The sequence below is a fragment of the Scatophagus argus genome, chromosome 16, assembly GCF_020382885.2.
Source record: "Scatophagus argus isolate fScaArg1 chromosome 16, fScaArg1.pri, whole genome shotgun sequence".
NCBI classification, from domain to species: domain Eukaryota; kingdom Metazoa; phylum Chordata; class Actinopteri; family Scatophagidae; genus Scatophagus; species Scatophagus argus.
The window spans coordinates 19,368,661-19,389,343 of record NC_058508.1 but is presented as its reverse complement, the minus strand read 5'-3'; the positions used below and the strand labels follow the sequence as shown (position 1 = coordinate 19,389,343).

Sequence of the window (20,683 nt, the reverse complement as noted above, 5' to 3'; positions counted from 1 at the left end):
AGATGTAGAGAATTGGCTCCCTGCCCCTGCACCCAGTGCCACAGCTCTTGAGTTCCTCGAGGCGAAGAACAGAAACTTCAAAGGAGTGAAATCAGTCAAACTTGAGATTCTTAAGAACGTAACAACACAAAGACTAGCATCTGTTGTGCAAAGAAGTTCACAAGTGCGAGGATAATCTGGGGATCAGTTTTCTTTGGACAGAAAGCATTCCTCCAGAATGTATTAATTTCCCTCAAAACGACATTCAGCTTGTGTTTACATGTGCCATTTGCTACTGTTTACAAGTGCTGTGTGAATGGATTAATGCAGTCAATCAGGGTTTCAGTCACTGTCTCGAGCAGACTCGTTCAGCGTGCGCAGTTGATAAGATAAAAGATAAGCGATAAGAGAAGATAAAACTGCAGAATGTGACACATTTCAGCTCCTCCTAAGCTGCACGACGGTGGTGTTTACTTAGCGCCCTGACATGCGCCGACATCTTAAAGGGCAAAAAGAGCAGCAGGAACGTGATGCAGAGTAACCTCCGAATTGAGAAGAATACATTTGTTTGCAGCACTGGTTCTTCTTCTTCTTCTTCTTCTTCTCCGTGATGTTTCAGTGTTGGCAACCCTCCCACTCCATAGAGCTGGAGTGCTAATGGTTCACAGCCTTGAGGCGAGCTCTAGCACATTTGGAGCCACTTACAAGCATCCAACATGTGAGTTCCTGACTTATTTCTCAGGACACTTCATAAAGGCAAAGCGGACACTTCAACGTACAAATGAGCACATTGGACAACCGGAGTTTGTTTTGGCTTTAACGGTGGCTTTTTGTTTAGAGTTCAGGGCTTGAGCTGCAATTAAAAGCACATAAAATGAAGTGAACGTATAAATAAAGCTGATGCAAGAGCAGACACTTGGTATTAATCAGGTGTGAGTGTGTGCAGAGCTGATGATGATGATGATGATGTGCGGTTCTGCAGCCATGCATCACTTTACATGTGTATATGCTTTTACGTGATTGTCTCCAGACTGAAACCTCGTACATTTTATACATTTCAAGAGGTGAGAATTTCTGCAAGATGGTGTTAAAAATCATTCCAAACTGCTGAAAGGTCAGTTCCAAACCAAAATGAATGAAATAAAAAACACTGGTAGCAAGACTGGAACCACTTTGTACCCAAAATGAAAACTGTTGTGTGTGTGTGTGTGTGTGTGTGTGTGTGTGTGTGTTGACATTTGTTCGGTTTGTGGGAAGACATGTTCCCGTTGAACTCACGTCAGCAACTTCAGAGAAAGTTAACTCAGAAACATAAAATTAATAACTGATGGCACGTATGAAAATGTGAACCTTCTAACAAAGCACCTTTTTAGAAACAGTTTATTGTCACTTTACCTGGAAGAATCGTGTTTGGAAATGGGAAATACATTCTATATACTCAGGCACAGGCCTTTTTTTCACAACCTGGCAACCCAGGCGTTGACTAACAACCGCTGTAGAGAGCATTATTTCATGAATTATTAACCATCAATTAAGACATTTGCTGCATCTTGTGAAGCCTGTATAAAATTAACCTTATCAAAAAGTGGCACCAAAGTTCACTTTTTGTTTTTGTTTTTTTCATTGCTTTGTATGAGGAGTGATTGATAGGTCTGTGGTCTGAGGTAGAAGGAGATGAGTTATCCCACTCTCGTTCCATGCATGTGCAGTCCTACCCGTGTTGTGATTATGCAGAAAGTTTAAAGTTAATAACTTTTGTAGTATTTTAATTTCAAGTGACTGAGACTGAGAAAATGGCCGCCACTGGCCACCGTGCAGTCATCTGCATCCTCGCGGCCTCAACGGCTTGTCTCCCATGGAGGTCCACGTGGGACAAAGTGGCAACACTTGGCAGGGTGGAACCCTCAGCCAGCTGCCTCCTCCTCCGGATGAAGAAGGAGCTCAGTGGTCACCATTTTGCTGTGGACTTTCTTATGCACTTTCTGTATGCGGAGACCATGATGAAAAATAAATGTGCTATATTTTCTAAAACTGACTCCTTCTACCTCAGACCACGAGCTCGTCGGTATAGCTTTGCAAGAAAAGTCTCTACTCACTGTCTAAACACTGGGCGCAAACCGTCTGCGTGTCGCCGCATTCCTTCACCACTCCCTCTCCAGGTGGACACTCCAGGCAGCATTCACCACCGCGGGTGTACTGGCCGGAGTCACAGGGGAGCTGCACTGCTCGCTCCGTCTTCGACGTCAGCACTAACGCCACCTGGCACACCGGGACAGCAGTACAACGCATGAGAGCAGCACAAACAGAGAGGACAAACATTCACACGTATACAAACACAAGCAACAGGCCGCTGTGGCCGACACATACACAGCAAACAAATTGAAGAAAATTGCTGCCAGGTGTCCAACCTGTTCCTGAAATGCAACTGCCATCAGGACTCATCATAAATCATGTTGTCTCCACCCATATTAGACACACTTTGAACAAAGCAGTCATCTAAACTGCCTTAATAGCTCCCCTGAAGGCACATAGGGGCTAATGGTAAACTTATGACACACTCCAGCCGAGGCAGTAACCGTAAAATCATGTGTGCGCGACAACATTACACACATGCCCGTCCCAATTACTGTCCAAAGGTGAGCGTAGCTGTGAACGTCAAGCTCCGCCTCTGATCTGTGCTGACACACACACACACACACACACATGCTTGTACTCCTATACTTGTGCAGACTTTCCGTGACTTTCTCTTGGTTACATGTCCAGAGTGCAGCCTATCAACATCAAATAATCTGAATCTGTAAAGTAACTAAAGTTACTGCATAACATACTGCAGTAAAAAAATCACAGTATTTGCCTTCAAAGTGTAGAGACATGGAAGCATAAAGTGAAATGGAAATACTCAAATACAAGTGCCTCAAAACTGTACTTCAGTGAATGTACTTACTGATTATTCTAAAATTTTGTCATTAAAAGTACAATTTTTACAGCTAATGTATATCAATTCTTAATAAAAGTTATCAGTTTCCTTAATGACTCGTATTAAAAAAATATATCAATCATTTTCTGTTTTCTACAGCTCTGTCCCCTTTGCTTATCAGTCACAGATACGCATTCTAACTTTATCTTACATACCTGCAGCTGTACTGTGAAAACACGTGCTTTTGCAGTGTTTACGTACACAGTTTGCTTTTTTTGCTTTCTTTCATTCACAGTTTGCTTCTCCCTCATCCTTCCTGATCTGTCTAATGTACTCCAGTCGTCGCCCTCTGCCTCCTGCTCTTGCTGCAGTGTGTCGGTCCTCTCACACAGAAGCCATGCAGCTCTGCTGGCTGCAGAACTGAGGCTCCTTCCCCTGCCGTCCATACAAGATTGTTAAGTCGAGGGAATTTCTATCCAGACGTTTCAGAACAAAGCAAATCCTTATTGCTTCAACACTTTCATGTCCTGTGGCTCTTTATTATGTAACAAGCAAAAGCCCATTTCCACTTAATTCACATTTGCTGAGACATCAGTTCAGTCCTCTCTGTCCCTCTCGTCTCTGCTGTCCCTGCTTTCATTCAGAAACAGATGTAGCCTTCCCTCCCTCCCTCCTTCCCTGCCTCCCTCCCTCCATCTCTCTTCTCTTGCTCAACATTCCCCCCTTTCTGTCATTCCACGTTTTGCTCTCGCTTCACTTCTCCTGACTTTTACAGCCTGTTATCACTGCATTTCCACACAAATCTCAGTTTCTGAAGTTTGTCAAGTCACATTTTTGTCTGCAGAAATGAACGTGAGGGGTTCCCTCTTGTACATCTGCAAGGGAAAGACCGATGTCCCTGCACTCCCTTTCCTGTGGCATCTCCCTGCAATATCACTCAGCTCAGACAGCAATGAACGGAACGGAAATCAGCAGGCAAATTTGTTCCCCAGCAGCGGGATGATGCATCCATGCACACTCACAAAAAAGAGAGGTACGCTGACCCAGCTGTGATATGCTTGGTTTGTATTCTCCCCAATTTCATGGTCAATTTGAGAGTTTATTTCTAAATTTAATTCTACCAAAGTGCACCCGCCCGTCGCCACCCTTTAAACCAGCTGTCATAACAGAGCGTCCCCTCACATCCAGGGCTGTTCACATGATGACTGAGCTGCACAGCCCAATTAGACCAGCTGCTGTGGACATACCAGAGCGCCGGGAGGAGGATGTGCCCTCAGCGCCGTCCTCCATAATCAACTTTTCACAATATCACAAGAGCCTCGCGTTTTGTGTCCGAATCAGCCAAAGAAACTGCAGCTCGCGTTGGTTAAGAACGTAATGAATCAATTTACTTTCCATTAGCTGCAGCATCTTTATCTCTTCTTATTTTAATACCCAAATTAACTAAAAATTAGAAATAAATTACTTTTGCTCATTAATGCTATTAAGGTCTGGGCTTCGGCGCCTGTCGGCAGTCTGCTTCTGGATGTCTGGGTGAAGCCTAATGTGAAGCAGAAATCTCAGTTTTCCAGAAACTAATCCCAACAGGACAGTCCAACTTTTCCTCCCTGGATGAAGATCAAGACGGAGGGTTGTGTGTGTGTGTGTGTGTGTGTGGAGATGGGAGGTGGGAGATAATACAACTTGAGCTTAGAATCACATGCAAATCAGCCACATGCAGCATCTTAAATTCAAAAAAACAAAAAACAAAAACGGCACACTGGTCCTTTAATGTGGCATTTTTGTTTAGAGGGAAACACCACAGCAGTTATACAGAACACATTTGAGCCCTGCTCATAATATTCTAAAATACCACAGGCATCACTAACTGGATTCAAAATACCAGGAGAACTCAGAAGTGAAGAAAAACTCATTACAGAAGTCCTGCAGGATTAATAAGTGGGTATGGATATCAGAGGCATGGAAAGCATTTTTAATTTAATAATAACAACAGTAATAATAATAATAATAATTTCACAAAGTGCAAAAGGTCACTTAAAACTCATCTAGAGAGTAATAATACAGCAGTATTGTGAGAACCCCACAGCCGCACTTACCAAAGCGCACAGAATCACCAGCGATAAGGTAGTAGTCATCCTGCGTCGCCTGCTGGAGTCACATAAAACAGATCTTGTGCAGGGAAGGCAGCGCTATGTGGAGGAGGAGGTGGAGGTGGAAGAGGAGGAGGAGGAGGAAGAGGAGAGGAGCCGCTCAGCAGGAGTGCTCATTTTGATTCCAGCGGCGCGGATTTTTATCAATGGGTCCGCACCGTCGCGCGTCTATCCGGGACCTCTGGGCTCTGGGCTGGAGTCAGATGCGACTGTCGGTGCACCCCTCAACAGCACCAAACACCACCACAGACAGGAGAAAAGAAGAGCAGCAGCAGGAGGAGGAGGAGGAGGAGGAGAAGACCGTCCTGTCCGGAGTGCTGCTCAGCTGCAAGTGCACTGCGGAGGAGGCGAGAGGAGAAGGGGGCACGTCCACCCTCCAGTTCATCTCCCCTGATAGGACTCCTGCAGTAAGACTATACAACCTGCCCCCCCTCCTCCTCCCCCCTCTCCCTCCCCTCTCTCTCTCCCCCCCTCTCTCTCCTTCCCTCCTCTTCCTCTAGCTTTAATCTCATGAGGTCTGATTCAGTGCATACTTTTAATGCATCACACCCCCTCCACTTCTCTCTATTCAGTAATACTGTGTGGCCAGAAGTATACAGACACCCATGTCCAAGTACTTGGAGGAGTCCCATCGGTTACACTTTGAAGTGATATCGTTTTCTGTCCCAGTACAGAAGCCCCGACCTCTGCCCAGTCCAGCACCTGTGGGATGAGGACTGGGACGTCGACCGAGAGCTGGTTCTGACCTCACTGACGCTCCTGCGGCTGAATGGGGTAGCTGATTTAAAGCCTGAAACCAGCACATTACAGTACTAGTACCAGTACTAGAGCGTCCATATACTTTTGACAAGAAGAGTGCACATCTCATGTCACGCTGATCTAAGTTAACTGTTGGTGACGCTGTGCCCAAAGCTGAGGCTGCACTTTGTGCTCCGGTTTGCTGTGCTGGACCGCATTATGTCGACGTGTGTTTCTGATATTGTTTCCTTCTCCACATATGCAGATGAGGCAGGGAACATTAGAAACACCTCTCCACAACAGGACAGCCACACAGTACAGCCTCAGCATTTGTCCCGAGAGTCCACACACAGGAGACCCGAGGGACTGAAGGGATAACAGGTGTTTCTGTGTGTCTATCTGCCACATCTGCTCAGTCTGCTGTGCCAAATCACACCTTTCAGATTAATTTTGTTGCTTTATGATCGCGCAAAACAAACGCTTGTGTGTTTTAGGCAGTCAGTAACTTAGCGTCCCAAGTACAAGCATGTTCTCCCATCAGTCGACAGACGAGGCACCACAAGGTGCGTTATCACAATCCACCACAAGAGGGCGACACAGCGGAGCTCAGGTCAGCAGCTCGCACTCACATTTTGTGTGACGATCTTGAGTTTAGCAGTGACGGATGAGGTTTGTTCTCCCCCCAAAGAGGACTCACGTCATTATGACTTCATTTATACTGATGTCGGGTTTCACATGTTACTGCATCACACTGCAGCACTGAGTGCATGTAGAGCAGGATCCATTAAAACTAATTAGATTACATGTAAAGTCCCAGGACTGGACTGTAAGCTGTCTTCTTTAACATGAGGTCATTCCTTTATACATTTTATTGAACAGTATTCTCTTATTTCTCATTCATTCATTACAGTCTGTGTCACAGATTATTGCACTCTGGTTTTTCTGCTAAAATGAACCACAGGAGTCCATTTTGCAGTGTCTGATTAAGATGATTTTGCTGTTGTTGTTCTTTTGTCGAGAATGACTGCTGCCCACGTCAGTAATGACTCGTTATGTCTTGATTTCTATACTTTTCATTAATAGCATGCGACCTGCAAAATACGCTGACACTGGAGCACGTCGTTAAGATGAATGCGCTTCGCTCACTTGAGGGTACACTCCCCCTTGTGGCCTCGAGGAGCAACAACAGCCGGCCTCCTGTGTACACCTGATGGCAGAAAGCTGGAGCCCAACATTAATGAAATAAGATGAAATAAAAAAAACATAACAAAAGCGAAATAGAATAAACGTTATATGGGGGTGGTCTTTCCTGTGAACATGAACTTCTTGTCCCCACATGATACTAAATTTGGTGCGACCACTCCAAGACCACTAATGCACGCCTAAGTATTGTGATTGTGTTTGATGCTCATTGAGACACTCAGCCTTTCACACTTAAGAAAAACCAGTGCTGATGGATATTGATCCGAGACAACGTGATGAGCAGTGGCCCAAAAAAGAAAAAAATGGACGGCTTTATTTGCGCCCAACCTTTTTCCAGGATCTCCTCTCTGTGCAGTCCTGCCACTTCCACCTTCCCCACGCCGATCATCAGCCCACCCAGAGGCCCCTGAAGAAGCGGCAGCAGCAGTTGCCACAAGATGATTTAGTTACACCGCTGAGGTCTGAATGCTCTCCAGTATTGATCACATCAATTTCCCCACTTCCTACATCCTCCTTTGAGATCAGCCCTGCAGCACCTCCGACTAACCCCCTTTCTGATCACTCTCACAGGGCTCCTCTCCATCAGCACCGTCTTCTTTGACACTGTGTTCCTCATGTGTTTATCGCTCCAGTCCTGAGAAAAGCCATTGTGGGTTTGAAAGGCTGGAGCTCAGACTCATTTGTCAAATAAATGCTTATGATTAATATTAACACTCCACAGCCACGCTGTCCAGCAGCAGTGTAACAGTGATGTACTACAACTCCAGGCTGAAATGCATCCATCCAGCAGCCAGAAATAGAAAAATGTCCTCTGAATGTGAGCTCTGTATGTAGTGTTATGAATACAGGCCATGGATATGTGCTGACAGGGCCTTTGGTGGGATACGTGCATTTTTCTCCGTATGTATCACATTTCCAGCCATATGACTGGTCAGCAAAAGGAAACGTCATGTCAGTCTGCAAGGTCACCGATAAAGCACAGTCCTGATGGAGATGACTTGCCAGCCAGCGGAAGTCGTTACGGTGAATGTGATGACGATCTGATGGGCTTCCATTTAAAACACGTCTCACTTCCACGTTATATGAGTCAACTGCCGAAAATGTTTATTTTAAAAAGTAACTTGTTTTAATGCACGCAACAACGTGAAGAAGGTAAAGTCTTGGCCTCGACTCTGGTCTGAAGACATTACGTGGTCTTGTTGATTTGTCTGATTGTTCTGCTGCTCCTTACAGTTTGACTGATGACTGATTCACATCCACAGTTTTGTCAGATCTGTGACCAAATCAGTCTCGACTTTGGGTGTGAACAATCCGATGAGTTCAGACTGAGCTCGACCTCGAAGGGATCCACAATCTGCAAAAGGTGCCAAGCTGCCAGTCCGACTGCATCGCCAGTCAGCTTTCATTTTACGAGGGAGATTTCGTACCCAGTGGCAGACGAGGCTGCAAAGTGAAAGCGAGTTTTACTGGGGAACCAGACTAAACACTTATGGAGTCATTATTCTACCGTCATTGCACCGTACACACCACCCGTGAAAGACCCGTGAATATAACAAAACTACCGTCCATTTTTTAGTCAGATGCCTACAGTGTTTTGGCACGTTGTTTAGGAAGATGAAACGCTGAGGTCAACCTCATGACTTTCAGCTTTTAAAAGAAGGAAATATTCCCTCCAATTTGTGAATGTGATTCATACTCTTTTTGTTTTTCCCCTCCAATTTAGGTGCAAACAGTCTCAGATGAAAGCTGACAGTCGGACTGGCTTTCTCCGGTTTGTTCAAACTCGAACGTGGTGGAAGGATTTTCTTTTTTGTTTTTGGACGTGCATGTAAAGAGAGTAAATGATCCACATGATCAATCACATTTGTGATCGCAGGAGTGAGATAGCAACTCCCCTTTGTTAAAAAAAAGTGGCTTGAGATCTAAAGGAAAGAGGCTGAATATTCAAAGTGGAGGAATTTACGGGACTTTCCCCCCCCGATCGCTCATCTTGGTGGATATAAAACACAGATGTTGTGCTGGTTAGACAAAGATAAGTCCAGTCAGGACAAGACGCCGTGACTCTGGTATGATGTTACAACAACGTGGTGATTTCTTATGTTTGTGCGGTTGCGGTGACAGATTGGGGCTGATATAAGAGTCGGATGGCCACTGCGTATAGTTATGGCCCAGCATGCGATGCGTTGAGCGAACTGCTGGGGGAGGCGAGTCGAGAGGGTGGACGCCATATGTTTTGAACAGTCTGCCAAGTAGGGGATAAGACATCACCTGTGACTGGTTACACGTCCAAAGAAAAAAAAAAAAAACAAGAATTATAGTTCCTGTTTAACACAGAGGAGGAGAAGCATTCAGCCCTCACAAATTGCTCCAAAAATGAACCACAAAAGGTCCTTGGGGAAAGAGTGTTTCCCTGCCGGCAGGCCGCCTTTACGCTGTCGTGCTTTCCTCTTTGGTCACCTTTAACTGAAAGCTTGCCCACATCCACAACGTTAAGCTTGAACGTCAGAGGTTCAAAGAGAAGAATAAAACTTGATTTCTTAGCACATGATCCCATCACAATCCTTTAAACTGCCCTTGTTATACAGGAACCATCGAGTTTTCCTTACAAAAATGTATTAAAACATCCATATATTTATGTAAAACAGATGCAGTGAATGACAACTGATCACTGTGATCCGTTTCATCTCAAAATTCCTGGTTTGTGTTTTAATTCACACTCAAGCTGTAATGAATGGTTTCAAATGCTTGGCCAGTTGTAGCGGTTTCTTCTTCCTGTGGCTCCCCCACAATGAACAGCGTTTCCTGCTGATATATTTAGCCTGCCAGCACTTGTGATACGAGACACATTGCTCAGCTTTTTATTGCCAGCGCTTTTCACTCTGAGCAGTGAAAAGTGAATTAGTTAAGCATAAATTAGCTCCCCTGCTAATTACAGCAAGTAAGTGATTAAAAACTTCCATTGCGTTTGGATCCACCGAGCAGGCTGAGCTTTAATTTTGCCTTATTTCATTTTCATAAGGAAGGTGTGTTTCTACGCTTGTGAAAGCAGCTGTCCTCCCCTGGGTAATGCGCTTCAGTGACTCGTGTTTACTCTGCACTTTTACAAAGCCAAATTTTTCTTACTGGGTTCAAGAGCAATTTATTGGAAACACTGCGCGGCACAAAATCAAAGCAGGCAGCACAAAACTCGGGGCTTTTCATCATGCACTTTCTCTCTCATCAAAGCATTGTTTTCAACCACACTCGTCCAGTGTGCATTCCACAGTGATGGAGGATGGAGGGCTGACCCGCAGCCAACAGCTCACATGGGACGCCAAGTTGGAGGCGGACATCAAAAAGCTCAAGTAGAATCACCAGCATGAACACTTTGTGTAAAAAAACACACAAATTTGCGATAGACGCCAAGAAACAAACACGGAATAAATCAGAGACTAAATGCTAATAAACAAAAAGCACCAAGCAGCTCCTGAAATGCGGATCAGAGGTTATATACAGTAGCAGAACAAGTTCAGCTCTGAGGCGAGTTGTTCTGGATCAGCATCAACACGTCATCACGTCTCGTCTGTCCATCACACCCACGACTTTGTTGATCCTACGACTGTTCCTGTAAAATGTGTGATTTTGAGTGAAATGTTTTGAAAAAGGTGGGACGAAGTGCCATAAAATTTTGATATGGACTACGTAGCAAAATTTTGTGTATCTTCCCTTCATTTCTATCCATGCAGCACCATCGTTATTGTCACGAAGAGTTCAACCAGCTTTTGCTGATGACTAAACGCCTGAGGTTCTGGTCACGCTGCAGGCCGAGAGATGATCCTGGGATAAATTAACCCCTTTTCACAAACACATCGTTATCCCAGGGATAACATCAGCCCTGAGCTAAACACACCATGAGGACTTTCAGGAGTAAAAGCTGCTCCGGATCACCGCCTCGGCCGAAGTCAGTGAACGTGCCGGGATTGAGCCAGCGTCCCTCTTAGCCCTAAAGCTAAGAATGTTTTCAGAGTGCTTGTCACAGAGCTGCTAGCGAGGCCGTGGACTCTTTGTCTCCATGCTTGGTGACGTTCAGTCCCAGCAGCCAGCAGAAAAGCCCTCCTGGCCCACAGCATATGTGACCAGAGCTCATTTTCCAGCTTCAAAGAGTGAAACTATTTGCTTTAGGGCAGCGTAAGCTCATTAAAAATCTGGTTTTGATGACATGCAATATTTATCTCTGTTTATATGTTTTCTGTTGAATGTTTTTATTAAAAGTTGTTTTTCCAATCAGAAGAACAATTCAGACTGCATTAAAAAATAATAATAAAAAGCTGATTTACTCCAGCACAACTGCTCAGCAGATCTCCAGAGGTTATTCTTTACTTCTGCGTGAGATAAGAAGGGACGGGGGTTCTGGAGCAAACGGCACATTTGTCATCCAACTCTCTCAGCGGGAAAACCGCATTTGGCTTGAAATAAAAGATTCCACAGATTGGATGCGAGGTGAGATCGCAACTTCTAAAGCAAACATTTACACTATGATCAAGCATTATATTTAACCTACAGGTTGTCCATAAGCACCTCCGTCACAGCGGTGCCTGTGATCCAGGTGTGCAGGATGACCACGCGTTCATCAGATCTTTCATACCTGACAAAAGCACATGCACACATGGTTGAGCAGGTGCACTGTCGTATTGCAGGACGTGCTCTTCCTGCCTCTGTCTCCACATGGCTGGCGGTCAGAGCGTGCTCACCTCCACACTCGCCCTCACATCCCCTGCTGCGACGGCGTGGGGAGGCGGAAGCATTGAAAGCAGCGCCTCCCCAGCGCAGATGACCCAGATGTACCTGTGGAAGCAGAAGCTGAAAGGTGCAGAAGAAGAACAGAGGCAGTTCGTGTTGACACAGGTGAAGCACGTACGCGGATCATTTCACTCATCTTCAACCACTCGTTTCACCTTGGCACACGTGGAAAATCTCTCTCAGGAGTACGTTCACATGCTTCCACTGCTAGAACCGAGAAACAAGTGCCCTTGTTTCAGACCAAAAAGCAGTGAGCAGATTTCAGTTGGGTGAAAAGCCAAACTCTCTCACCTTCAGGGAAATGATGGATGGACTTAATGGTTCGGTTCACTCTTGTTTCCAAAGACCACATTTTCTCATGTGGGTTATTTGAGGTTAGTTATGTGGCACTGTGTCGTTTGTAAGAGCAGCTTTGGATTAACCAGAGTAACTGAGAAGTGTGTGTCTTACAGAACCAGTGTGCTGGTTCTTCAGACCTCAGTGTGAACAAGAGGGGGGCCCAAATGAAAAGTGTTGACAGTGGAGGTCTGTGACATATGCCGTGACTGATAGATTTGTTCTGGAAAGACAAGCTCCTGTTGAGGTTTTCAAATTTCATTTTTCAGTGTTTTCCGAACCCCAAACAAAAATCCATGTGTGTTTTTTTTTATCTCACAGTACTGAAGTGGCCACGGAAAGATACAGATCTCTCAAAAACCAGAAAGTATTTGTGTAATAAAAGCTTGAGTGTAGTGGGCTTAATCAAAACAGTCTTCATAACTCGGTGGTTCTCAACGTGGGGGTCAGGGGACTCCCAGGGGTCCCTGAGTGAGTTCCCAGGGCTCCCGAGCAAAATGAAAGGGGAATAGTTTATTTTCATTCATTTTATTTGGTCGTGAGTTTTATTCATTTAAAAAATGTTTAAAAATAAAAGCATCTAAGAGCAAAATTCTTTAGATCAGATGGGGAACCATGGGGCAAAATGAAACTGGGGGTCTTGGTCTAATTTGTAGGGCTCCACGTCGGGAAAACGTTTGAGAACCACTGCTGTAGTCATAATAGTCTGGAGGGCACATGGAATAACGTGGATTCAGGTGAACTGCACAAACACTCAACAGTTTCACGGGGCTGGAGGACTTACGATGTAGGATGAATATCCAGATGTTTGATTTTCAACTGCAAATGCTCAACAACTCTATCTGGAGATGCTCTTACTCCTGTACATCAGTAACTTCAGCACACGGGCCCACGTCAGGGGCTCCACGTACCACACAGCTGAAGTACCTGTGACACAATTTCCTTTTTCAGTCATTATGGTTCTGTGTGTCCGACTGAAACGAATGAATGTAAAAGTCTGAATGAAGTGACCAGAGTTATTGAATAAATGCAGTAGAACAAGTGCCTCCAAGTAGAGTGGAAGTATTAAGTAGCAGACATTGGAAATACTCGAGGACAAATATGTCAAAGTTGCTCTTAAGTACAGTACTTGAATGAATGTACTACATTTTACCCTTTAGATAAGACAACCTACTCTCCAAAAAAACAAAAACAAGTTGAGTTAGTTCTGTAAAAATTTGGCAGACTTTCACGCGTGTCTTGAGAACCGTGATGCTAAATCACTGCTCAGGGCACCAGCTGATGCTTTAATCGCTTGGCTGCCTTTTCAAATATTTTTTCCTCCTCCTGCTACGTCTTCTTAACTTTTTGATCGCTATTTCTCTTTATCATCCCACAGGGGTAAGTAAATTAATTGTCGTATTACACTGTGTAATTGTCTAAGTTATGGCCTTGATCATTTCCTTCCTGACAACGAAGATGTGTTTTATTAAGTGGATTCGAGAGCATCCTTTTGCCAGTAAGTAATAAAACAGCTTCTTTATTCGTCACTCGTCTCCCGGGAGAGAAGCGAGTGCCTCAGATACGACCATTTATGATCCTCTGCAATCGATAGAAGGAGTTCTTATGAGTATCACGGTGACGCTTTCTGCTAACCACCACCAAACGGATGAGCTGCTTCACTCAGGGTGACGGTGATGGAACTTTGATGGAGGTGTGTGATTTTAAAGCTCCACGTCTATCGAGGCTTTATTCATTATTCACTCAAATTGCAGTTATGTCCTCGCTGTTTCCCACAGTCGACTTCATGCCTCCTGCAGGTGGAGACGTTTACATTTCACCCTCCCTGCAAACATTTTGTGTCACGCAGAGCACAGCAGGCTGGGATCGGAGGGGTTTCGTGTACGTATGGCGGGACAACTTTTGATCCGTATGAGCATTCAGGGATCATAAAGGCCACCCCTGCGTTGACGTCTTCAGCAGCTGGAGGAAGGCAAACGTTACGTGGATGGAGACGAGAGAGAAACAGATGAACAGAGTGTTAAGAGCAAAGAGGAGGAGGAGGAAAAGGTTGTGAAAAGTGAGCTGATGACCAAGCAATCCGAGGATGAGTATTGACAGCAGCACACAGAAAGGGGAGTAACACGATTAGCTGGCTGGATGGTATTGAGCAGCAATCACAGAGAACCTGATCCTCTTCCTCTGCCTTCCTCCAAGCATCCTTTACTTCCACAATGTGGTCGTCCTGATCTCCAGACTTCCACAAACAGCTCAATACCATTAAACATTTCCAACAATGAGGGCTTTAATTAATCACTTCTTCTACACGTGAATCCATGCGTGCATTTCCTCGTCTTGATTGGATTTCATTAATGCATGAAATGTGTCATTTGTAAAACGGGTTCATGTGCATTTGCATGTTGTGTTTGTTAGCTGTGTAGCCTCTCTGTCCCTTCTTTGACTCGTTGGCAGCAATCAAAGTCTGTAACCTTGTGTCGGTCGGTCATGTTCACTCAACCAGCGTACATGGCTGGCTGCTAATGTCCCAGAAATCCTCAACACAGACATAAAATAAACCTTTGCAGTGTGTGTGTGTGTTTGCTTATATATGAGTCCAAGAAGTGTAAATGTCCCTTAACTGTAAATCTTTGCTCTAAACATAAAATCTGAATTCGTTCGATGGGTTTACCTTCCTGTTCCTGGTTTTTCTATTATTTTGTTTTCCAGCAGCCACTTTCACATTTCTGTTTTTACACAACATGCATCCCAATAACCTCTTTATATCCCTTCATGTTGTTGTCATTCAAGCCACAGAGCTCAGGCTTCTCCGCTCAACCACACGTTTTCTTCCTCGGGGGGACAAACGGCTGCTGTATCACAGAGCTACAGACGATTAAAGTCAGTCATCCAAGTATAATGCAAAAGACGGCATCGACGCCAGACTCAATTCATGGCTCCTGCCACGAATGAAAATGAGTTCTATCAGCATGGTAGTGTGGCACAGTGAACACATGTAAATGCTTCTAAAACAGTACAGATGGATATCAGCCACTAAACAAGACTGGGCCTTTAAAAAATATAAAGCAGTAAATAAATGAAAAAGCGAAACAGGTTCAATAAAAGATGTTTAAGATACTCTGCTCTGCTCTGAAGGAGATTAATGTACACAGTCAGCTGAGATGACACTCGTGTTCTCATGTAATCAAACATGATTTCAGCACCTGGACTGTGATGGGAATGTTAGACTGTCTGTCTGATTTGGTAACTGGATTCTTTCATTACTTTTCTGTGCATGTTAGCGCATTTTAAACAGCCTGCACTGAGGCCCACTCTGAGACCAGAAAAAGTTTCACGGTGTTTGTTAGTAACAATCAAGACGCTTTGTCAGATGACTCAGAGTTTAAATAGTTTAAAAAAATAATGTCCCTGATAATTGATTTCTGGTTTCCTCCAGTGTTCAACGAGGTCATGTGACCCAGTGAAACGCCGCGCAGTCCTGCAGCATGAAAGAAACAATCTGCATGTGACAAAAGACACGTGCCTGTTTGTAAAACGCATGAAGTCACATCTACTCAATTTGTTTTGCTAAGCATTTTAACACGATGAGGTTGATCACGTGGAGATTTTTGTACGAGTCACATGAAATCTGATAACAAATCCGGTAAAGAAGAGTTTTGTCACAGTGGGAAACTCTCCTCTGTCATCTGTATCTCAGATTTAGCTGTTGGGCTGCTTCAGGGTTTATTGTGGGTCCCAACTTCATTTCATTTATTTCATTTTGTTCTTAAACCTCCACAGTCTGTGCTTGGAGTTTCAGCTCTCGTGGCTCAAGTCACAAGTTTGATGCTGAGGGATTCAAAGAGTTTGACTTTGGTGATAAGAAAGGACAACTCTTCAGATCAAAGGCCTGAAGCTAATGAGGACTGCAGCATGGAAATGATGCGTTGATGTCGTTTGTAAGGTTCATTCAATAATTAAAAAGCAATAACAGAAAAAATGCACACAGTAGTAAATGGAGCCTCATGCTGAAAGCTGGTCTACAGTCACACATGTTGAAATTGGGCAGAAATGAACTGAAAAACCAAAAATCAATCAATATAACATACTTTAACAATAAAAAACCAGAGTCATGCTTCAGCCGTGCTAGCAGCTCTTTGAGGCCGTGTGAACTAAATGCTAACATCACGCATGCTAGCATGGCAACACACTGATGCTGAGCAAACCAGCAAACTCACGGTCCACATATCAGAGTGCACCGTAATCCCATCGTACTGATGCTTAGGACCCACAGAAAATACATACATGGAGCCCACAGTGAGAGGCCAAGTGGAAACAGGAGTGAAATACAAAATACTGTTCACCTCCCTTAACAGGACACACCTAAATCACCACTGATAATCGTATCTGTGTAATAAATGATTGCATTGTAATTTCTGCACACAGAGCGAGTTCACCATAACAACAGGGCTGCTGTTGGTGGTCAGAGTTCTTCAAATCAAACAACTGTTGCCAAGCAGGCAGCTCCCGTAACAAACACAAAGCATTCTCAAGAGGTGCGATACAATAATAGGTGCCAGACAGCATTACCAAGAGACTCGTGATAACCACCCATAGGTGCAGCTCTGTGTCAAGGCAGCACAGCACTCAGTTAGGAAATCTGCTTTATGGCAGATTAACACTGTCAGAGTCAGACCTGTAAAACTGGAATAGAACATGTGTCATCACGTGGTTACAAAACATATCTGCAGCTCTGCCCTGTTCATAATGTCCAATATAAGACACTGTTACGTCGTGAGAGAGTGACAAACAAGCGTACATAACAACCATTATCTTTATTTAAAGTTTACAGTTCTGACATCTGAGAAAATAATTCAAGATTTGTGGAAAATGAGCCCAAAGTCAAACCACTGTGAGCTGACAGACCAGTCTGTGGTGGTCTTCAGAAGCACTTCTGGTAATCCATCTTGGACCTGACCAGTTTGAACTGGAGCTTTCATTAAAAACAAACAAGCAAAAAAAACAACAACAACAACTGGCAGAGCTGGGCTGCAGCTGACAACAGTAGCAGCATTAAAAAAAGAACCATTTTAAAGGTTTAATGTTTAATTTAAATGTTTTAATGTTTTCACTCTGCTAGTAGTCAACAAATTTTAGAAAAACGCTTTTAAAAGATTATTCAGCATATTCAGCTGTGCAGAGGCAGACATGACGAGCCCAAGAGTCCCTTGCAATGAAATAAAACTACCTGCATATGAAATCAGTAAACAAAGCCTTGAAACACAAACAAAAACACAGTAGGCAGTAAGAGAATGCCAGACAACATGGTTGTTCAAAAACAAAAGTGAGCTCCCTCAAACATTTCTGTGCCATCTTCTCCCCGTCTCACTTCCTATAAAGGAGGAACTCCAGGAACTGATTCATCATACCATAACCTTTAATCCTTGAGGCTAAAGTAATCATTAACATCCTGAAGAACCACAATGGGAAGAGAGAGGAGAGCCAGAAGGCAGAGCCGAGTTTAGTGATCTGCACCAAGCAGACCAGCTCCACTGCAGCCGCACTGGTCTGTCTCCGTGCAGGACTGCATCAGACAGGGAGGTTTACATGATGACACACGGCGGTCGGCTTTTGGTGATCTTCTGCACAGGCTTCCCGTCATGGGCGTTCTGGATGGCATTCAAGACCTGTGACAGGAAACAAAACCTCAGATCAGACACCTTCCTGGGTGTTTATGAGCGCCGAGTTCAAAGTTTTAATGCTGCACGTTACTCACATCATCCTCATAGGGAAAGCCGCTCGTCTCAAGCTTGGAGAAGACCAGCTGCCCATTGATTTCAATCTCAAAGCTGCCTACAAAATGACAAGAAACAAAAAGAAATCACACTGTTGTCATGAACTTTGCCTTCAGTAATGGGCTGCGTGCCGTCACTGTAACAATAAAGATCAGATCAGACACAAACAAGTCATCGGTCGGGGTGCAGTCACAGGGCTCTCTGAGATGCTATCGTGACTTACCCAGTCTTCCCACGAAGCCTGACACATCCGCATCGGGAAACTCATCCCTGACAACCCGGGCGAGCTCCTGATAGCGGGGTCCGTATCCTCATCCGCCACTGCACGGGATAAGAAATATACACGTGCTTTAAAACAAAGTCCCACCCGGTAACGAAGCTTAAGCTAGCTTAGCCGGGAGCTAATGATGCTAATACTGCTAACCCACATAACAACCGCTTTTAAGCTGTGAATTCCGGGACGGGCCCAGGCGCAAACCGACACAGCTTAGCTAAAAATGTAGAACAGATGAAATGAGCATAATAATAACAGATGTACCTACCAATATTCGACTCTGACTTTCACCCCCATTTCTGTTGTTGTTGTTGTTTCTCCTCCGGCTTTGCCTACGGTAAGCGGCTCACTGTGTACGCCCAGTGTGGTGCGTTCGCTGTTAATGTAGGGCAGACCGGGGCGGGGTTTAAAGTCGGAGTCATCCGTGAAGGCAGCTGACAGCAGGCAGAAGTATAAAGGCCTGAAGGGTGCGGTTAACTCGGGATTTGTCATGGAGTGGGTGGGGTGAGGAGCCATGTCGACAATGAAGGGTGGGGGAGTGTTATTAAGTAGATTCACTCTTTAAATAAAAAACATTGCTGGTCACATGTTGGACTCAGGCACATTGCAAAGAAACAGAATAGGTAACAGTAACCAGTGATACACTCCATCTGTCTCTCTATCTGTAGGCTACTCTTTAACTTGAAATCCTGCCTGACTGGTTCAGTGCACCTGAACTGCACAGAGATTAGAAGGAAATCAGATGTCACTAGTTAATTCCATCACCAGCTCTTGCAGTTTTGTCTGCCACTTGACACGAAATCTCCCAGGAAAAGTCTGACTGGCGTTCCAAACATTGGTACCATTTCTGTCACTTTCATGTCTGCGTTGCGGACTAAATGAGTGAATAAACTTTGTCTTGTGTTGTTGGTAGATGCTACTCAGAGGAAAACAGAAAGCGATCTGTAACACCGAGCGGTGTTACTGGCTTGTGGCAGTAACACCGCTCAGAAACACTCAGGACAGAAAGTTGTCTGCGTTGGGAAGCGCTCCTGAAACACCGCTGTTAGTTTTTGCTCCCATTTCCTTGTTTTGTCCTCCACTTTCTCCTCCCCAGGGTTTTGGTCTGTTCCCGTCTGTCCTCCTCTCTCTGTAGGTGTGTGTGTGATGGTCACTTTTGTCTCTCTGTGCCCTCCGTCTGGCTCCTCATTGTACTCTCTGCTCCACACTAAGAAAACCTCCAGGAAGCTCAGTATCTGAAACTCCTCTCCTCCATTACTTCTCCCTGCTCAGCTCTCCGCCTCCTGCCCCCCTCCTCGGCCTAGCTTCTCGGCGCTGGACTAAGGAAGTCCTCCGAATGGACTAAGTCAACATAAGGACTCTTAAGTTTCTAAATATTGTAAATAAAGACTGTAAGCAGAGGATTAGACAAGCACAAACTCTGGCCTGCTGCTGCCACTAAAGAAAAAGTAATCAGCTCACCAAAGTTTAGGGGTAGGGTGGAGGGGTTTCGAAAGTGTCTAGAGTGGCTTTGATTCTCGATCATATTCCAGAGCTCCTGTCATATCGCAGTAAAGAAAAAGCTGTGAAAGCATTCTGCCTCATTGGCCATTGAGGGAAGCTGAATGTCTGAAGGTGAAATCTACTTCAGGGTCAAACCACAAAGCCAGTAAGCCTCTATTGATTTACAGGGGGCTCTCCTCTCATCCCTGTCCGTGATAGCTCTTGTAATAGCCACTCGCGAAGCAGATGGCGTCTAAATTTTTAACATACGACCACGTTGCTTTTCCTCTGTTGTGGTCTCCAGTCACGGGGTTAATGATTTAAAGAGTGAGACCTTCAGAGAAACAGACACATATTCAGAATGGAACAGGAATTTGGTCCACTGGTGTGCAGTTATTTCCCTTAATTGTTTCCTGAACTTTGCCCTTGAGGTTTTCCCTGACCCGGCATATCCTGATGTCCTGATGGGGCTCAATGACAGACGTGAATGTGGGAAGATGGAAGAGCGTGTGTGTGTGTGTGTGTGTGTGTGTTCTGGTCCAGACCAGGTGGCAGCAAAGCCAAATCTGCCTCATTTCCTTCTGACACACACTCCTCCATCACCTCCACACTTGAAGCCTGCGCTCATTCAGAACCTGAACCATACCAGTGGAATAGTTAGTTGTAATGAGGGCTCACCAAACTTCAGCCAGACCTGATTTGACGTAGACTTGGCTGCCGTGAGACTGACTCATGAAGACTTGACTTGATTTACATCCATCTTTCGGTCCATATATTCTCCATCATCAGGCAGCCTGGACCCTCCTGGGGGATCCAAAGGCCTTCTCAGTCCCTGAGAATATGACTCAACACGTAAAAGCAAACACTTTAAGAACACTTACATTATTATTAGTGTGTCGACTCAAAGTTTGGCTGAATTAAATGACCAGCCGTCCTTTTTCTCTCATGTTCACTGTGTTTCAAGGATTTACTGTAATGACAATGAGAAAGTAGTGGGACATCTGACCATAACACTGACAGAGACTTTAATGACATTGCATTTTAAGGTCAGAGG

General features: G+C 44.7%; 2 protein-coding genes and 1 long non-coding RNA gene across 3 annotated transcripts in view; 1 reads left to right on the top strand and 2 right to left on the bottom strand.

The window, feature by feature from the left end:
• The window catches only part of ngfra (nerve growth factor receptor a (TNFR superfamily, member 16)), a 28,217-nt gene extending 23,096 nt beyond the window's left edge, over positions 1-5,121 (bottom strand). Inside the window, exons 1-2 of the mRNA XM_046416344.1 lie at positions 4,993-5,121; positions 2,076-2,238 (exon numbers count right to left, since the gene is read on the bottom strand). Of these exons, the coding sequence (XP_046272300.1) occupies positions 2,076-2,238; positions 4,993-5,031 (202 nt within the window). The 5' untranslated portion in view covers positions 5,032-5,121. The remainder of the gene's footprint in view (positions 1-2,075; positions 2,239-4,992) is intronic.
• Positions 5,122-5,319: 198 nt separating this feature from the next.
• LOC124073823 lies at positions 5,320-6,433 on the top strand. The gene is made up of 4 exons (XR_006845730.1): positions 5,320-5,453; positions 5,721-5,861; positions 6,050-6,165; positions 6,279-6,433. It is a non-coding gene; the product is annotated as an uncharacterized LOC124073823 (long non-coding RNA).
• Positions 6,434-16,894: 10,461 nt separating this feature from the next.
• Positions 16,895-18,577, bottom strand: selenow2a (selenoprotein W, 2a). Its single transcript, XM_046416373.1, has 4 exons — positions 18,416-18,577; positions 18,097-18,194; positions 17,855-17,931; positions 16,895-17,765 (listed from the first exon to the last, which is right to left on the bottom strand). Exons 1-4 carry the CDS (start codon positions 18,442-18,444, stop codon positions 17,682-17,684), a joined length of 288 nt encoding a protein of 95 aa, XP_046272329.1. The 5' UTR covers positions 18,445-18,577; the 3' UTR covers positions 16,895-17,681.
• Positions 18,578-20,683: the final 2,106 nt, after the last annotated feature.